The sequence below is a fragment of the Belonocnema kinseyi genome, chromosome 4, assembly GCF_010883055.1.
Source record: "Belonocnema kinseyi isolate 2016_QV_RU_SX_M_011 chromosome 4, B_treatae_v1, whole genome shotgun sequence".
Classification (NCBI taxonomy): Eukaryota; Metazoa; Arthropoda; class Insecta; order Hymenoptera; family Cynipidae; genus Belonocnema; species Belonocnema kinseyi.
The window spans coordinates 60,292,495-60,296,578 of NC_046660.1; the positions used below are offsets into that span (position 1 = coordinate 60,292,495).

Here is a 4,084-nt window from a genome sequence, read left to right on the forward strand (position 1 = left end):
AAAATATGTTTAATATGTTCTGAATATATTTTTAAAAGATTGGAAAAACATTTAGCATCGTGTTAAATTCATATCCACGACAAACACATTCCTTTACCCTTTTGTTTTGGATTTTCAAATTTTCCCTGAATATAAAGAATAGTTTAGCTGTTACGAAAATTTTGTCGTTTTTAAAAAACTTGTCTGAAATGGTCAAGTTTTTGACAATCACCTATATACTTTGTTGTATGATATAATTTTCTTAATGGTCGATAAGAATACACCAAACTTACTGGTAAAATCCCAAACAGTGATGCAAGTAAAGAGTAGAATCACGTTCTTCATTTTGCTGAATGTCGATAGCAGTGGAAATATGAAATTTGACTAATTTTGTAGTAATTTTTGTTACTAACTAGTAGTTTTTTCAATCGTTCCCGGTGTAAAATGACCAACGCGAACTAAAACGACACACCGTATGTCAACTTCGTTTTGTAGGGTTTCACATTTACAATGCCTAAACTGTATTTAAACAACTGGTAGGCACTATTACGAAATTAGAGATAGGCTACGTTATGTTTATAATCCTTTAAAAAGACCTTTTTATCAGTTACATACAATTAGTAAGATTACGCTATCGTGTTATTTTATTAAGCTTTTTCACCTTTCACGTTTTCCATTTTTGTAACCTTTTTTTAATTACTACAGCATATATAGACTTAAATAAATTCGTATATATTTACTGAGGAATTTACTTGTTTCTCACTATTGTGACAGAGAATATCACAAATATTTGAATTATTTATTTTCTACTTATCTTTAGTGATGCAATTTTCTCTAATTGAGCGAGTAAAATTTTACTAGTAACTGGTTTAATTTTACAACATTTTGTGATTACAGATCAGTATCTTGAAATGCTTTTTTCAGGCTTCTCCTTAAATGTTAATTTCAATTGCAAGATATTTGCGTTTTTATTATACTCTGAAAAATTAGTTTCAGATTGATAGCTTTTTTGTGCCTGGAACATTAAAATAGTTCATAATTAAATAATTTCTGATGATTTCGAGAAATTTGCGATTAAAAATCCTAATATTTGCAAAAAATTTGTGTTATTTTTTTAGAATCAATTTTAAGAGCTTCTAACTCATAATTTTTTCCACAATGGATGCTTTAGTTTTTAGAATCTTCTTCTGAATATTAATTGTATGTACTTGTCTGAAAATTGGAAAACTAATATACAACTTAAAAGTTTCATATATTTTATTTCTTCACTTCTTATTTGGAACAGGGAATTTTATCAAAATGATAATTTTGACTTTAGAACATAGAAGTTTCTAAAATAATTATAATTTTTACTTTTAATTTCTGCTTTAGAAGAAGGAAATTAAAAGAAATCGCTGGTCCAAGCCAGAATCCTCCACATTGTGAAACTTCCAAATTTTGGAAAAAGAGAGTAATATTTGAATTATAATACTAGAATTTGTAAATGAATATTATTCTAACTTGGTATAGGGAATTTTCTAAAATAATTATAATTCTGAGCTTGGACTTCGAATATCGAACAAGAAATTTTCTTCAAGAATTATTATTAGACTGGGGAAAAAATATTGTTGGGCATGAAATTGGAATCTTGGAAAATAATTTAAATTTTTTTAGAAGAAGAGAGTTTAAAAAATAACCCCTGTTCAATTTGAGTATTATATAATTGTTTGCAAAATTCCCTGTTTATAAATGTCTTGAAAACTGTCAAATGATTTGGAATGAATCAAATCTTTTGAACTCTTTTCAGTTGTCTCCTAAAAATTAAAAATTGACCTACAGAAATCCGGGAATTTAAAATAATTTTTCGGGTGGACCTTTAATATTACAAATCATAAAACTGTAGAGTTTTTATGGCCAGTAAAAATTTGGTTTCCTCTAATTAAAACAAAACGTTAATCTAATTTATTTACAACCACCCTGTATCCTTTCCTTCGTTGACAAACAAAAATTTCTTTATCCAGTGTTTAATTATCAGTTCGAAAGTGAACGTTAGATCCGACATTAGACATAAATGTGAATAATAAAAAAATATAAATTGTAGAATATATTGAAATAAAATTGAATTAAGACACATTTTCAGAGAACAATGTTTTTATTTGAGAACGTTACATAACTAATTTTCGTCTGAGCATTTTTCTTCAAACAGATATGGCGATTTCTTGTGTCTGAACACTGTCAGAAAAGATTTTTTTTTTTTTAAATTAAACAAAAATGTGTAGTTTTTAATAAAGTCTGAACCAGTTAAGACGAGGGCCGTTGTAATGTTCGAGTCCTCCCAGATAATGCCGATTATGTTCATCTGGCATTCGTACCTGAATGCCAATGGGACTAGTAATCGGCCGTCGGATTTCATTGACAGGCTGAAGATCTGTTACTAAAATATGGGAACCTTCGTATAATATGAAACATCGATGTTCTCGACGATGTTCATTATCAGTAGTCACGTTTTGTGAGGGATGTATAAGTGCAATGTAATTTATACCATTGGGCATTTTTACGAAAACATCTTCTACTGCATTATTGACAATAAATTCTCGGTTTTTAGTCCATTCTGGAGCTCCGCGGCCATATTTATTCACATATCCAAAATAAATGGCGCCATTTTTCTTTTGTATGTAAATATAGGTTGGGAACATTCCAGAAAAAGTCGAAGGTAGTTGCAGAGTTTCTGCGTGTCGTCTTCTCGTTGCACCTAATTATTGAGAAAAATATATATATTCACTGAAAATTCGCATATGGGACGAAAAATCTTCTTTTTGAAAAGAGATATGTTTAACAACTTTTAGATATATATCAGCGCATACTTTTGTAAATTCTACCACTAGAAGTTGGTAAATAATGGTTTTTACTTTTCCGGAAAATTTCCCTGTCCTTATGAGTGGTTTGAGTCAAATTTGCGTGCAATTTTGTAAATTGCAGCCTCAGCAATCGCTATTATTATTTTTTCCGAAAGCTATAAAAAAGCGATACTTTTATCAGATGGCCGACTTAAACTAGTTGTGAATTGTAATTGTAGCTCCCAGTTTTGCTTTGGTGGAAAAGGTTTGTTTTTTCGAATCAGTTTTTCTGCGACGTTGTTTCATATTTGGTATCAATAATATTATTAAAATTATTATTATTATATTACATTAAACTTACTCATGAAGTCAAGAAAAGCCATGCAGGCAAAGAGTAGAATATCTTTTTTCATTTCTTTTCTGGGTGGATGCAACGAAACAGAAATAAATTTTTTAATAATTCTTCATTGATTTAAGTTGCTAACTCTTGATACGAAAGGATAGCACTAAGCTCGAACGACAAAGTATGTGTTAGGGTCGTTTTGTGGGGTTTTATGGATATAATTCATCATCTTATTAAAATAATCTGAAAGCCATATTGCGAAATTGGATGAAGGCTACGTCGCTTTTACAATTTAAAAGTATGTCCGCTTTATCGTTTGAATGAGGTTAAACATGTTACATCATCGCCTTCACTGATTAGTCATTTCTTTGTTCCAGGTTTCCCATTTTTATATCATTTTTTCATTACTGTATACAGTCACAAATAAGATTATAAATTTTGACCAAGCAATTAGTTTTTTTCCACTATTAGATTAGAAAAAATCTTGGCTAGTCGAATAAGTAATTTTCTACTTATCTTTACTGACAACAAGATGAATATAAATGTAAAGAATTTTTCAAGGGATAGAATGAGCTTTTGGAAAACATGAATATGCAAGTAACTAAATTAAAATAAACGGTTATAACCTCAAATATTTTTTTATTATTTACCCTTAAATGTATTATTAATGTATTATTAAATTAAATTAAATTTATTATTATTATATATATATATAATTAAATTAAATTATTAAATTAAATATTAAAATTATTAATGTATTATTATTAAATATTAAATGTATAATTCTAGTAATAATCAATCGACCTTTTTTACAAATGTTATAAATCAAGTTAAGAATTAATAATTGTTTAAATTCACTGTACACCTAACTAGGCTATTAATTTATTTTGAATGTTAAAATATCAAGTAGTGTGGATTACTGGTAAAATATTTGGAGAACCGAGAA

At 28.3% G+C, this 4,084-nt stretch overlaps 1 protein-coding gene across 1 annotated transcript; it reads right to left on the reverse strand.

The window, feature by feature from the left end:
* Positions 1-2,240: 2,240 nt before the first annotated feature.
* On the reverse strand, positions 2,241-3,179 carry LOC117170913. The gene is made up of 2 exons (XM_033357959.1): positions 3,157-3,179; positions 2,241-2,710 (listed from the first exon to the last, which is right to left on the reverse strand). Exons 1-2 carry the CDS (start codon positions 3,176-3,178, stop codon positions 2,241-2,243), a joined length of 492 nt encoding a protein of 163 aa, XP_033213850.1. The 5' UTR covers position 3,179.
* Between the last annotated feature and the right edge of the window lie 905 nt (positions 3,180-4,084).

Coding starts and splice junctions, on each gene's coding strand:
- LOC117170913 (XM_033357959.1), bottom strand. CDS start 3,178: ATGGCTTTTCTTGACTTCATGA. Junction 2,711..3,156: donor GGCTTTTCTTGACTTCATGA/GTAAGTTTAATG, acceptor CTCAATAATTAG/GTGCAACGAGAAGACGACAC.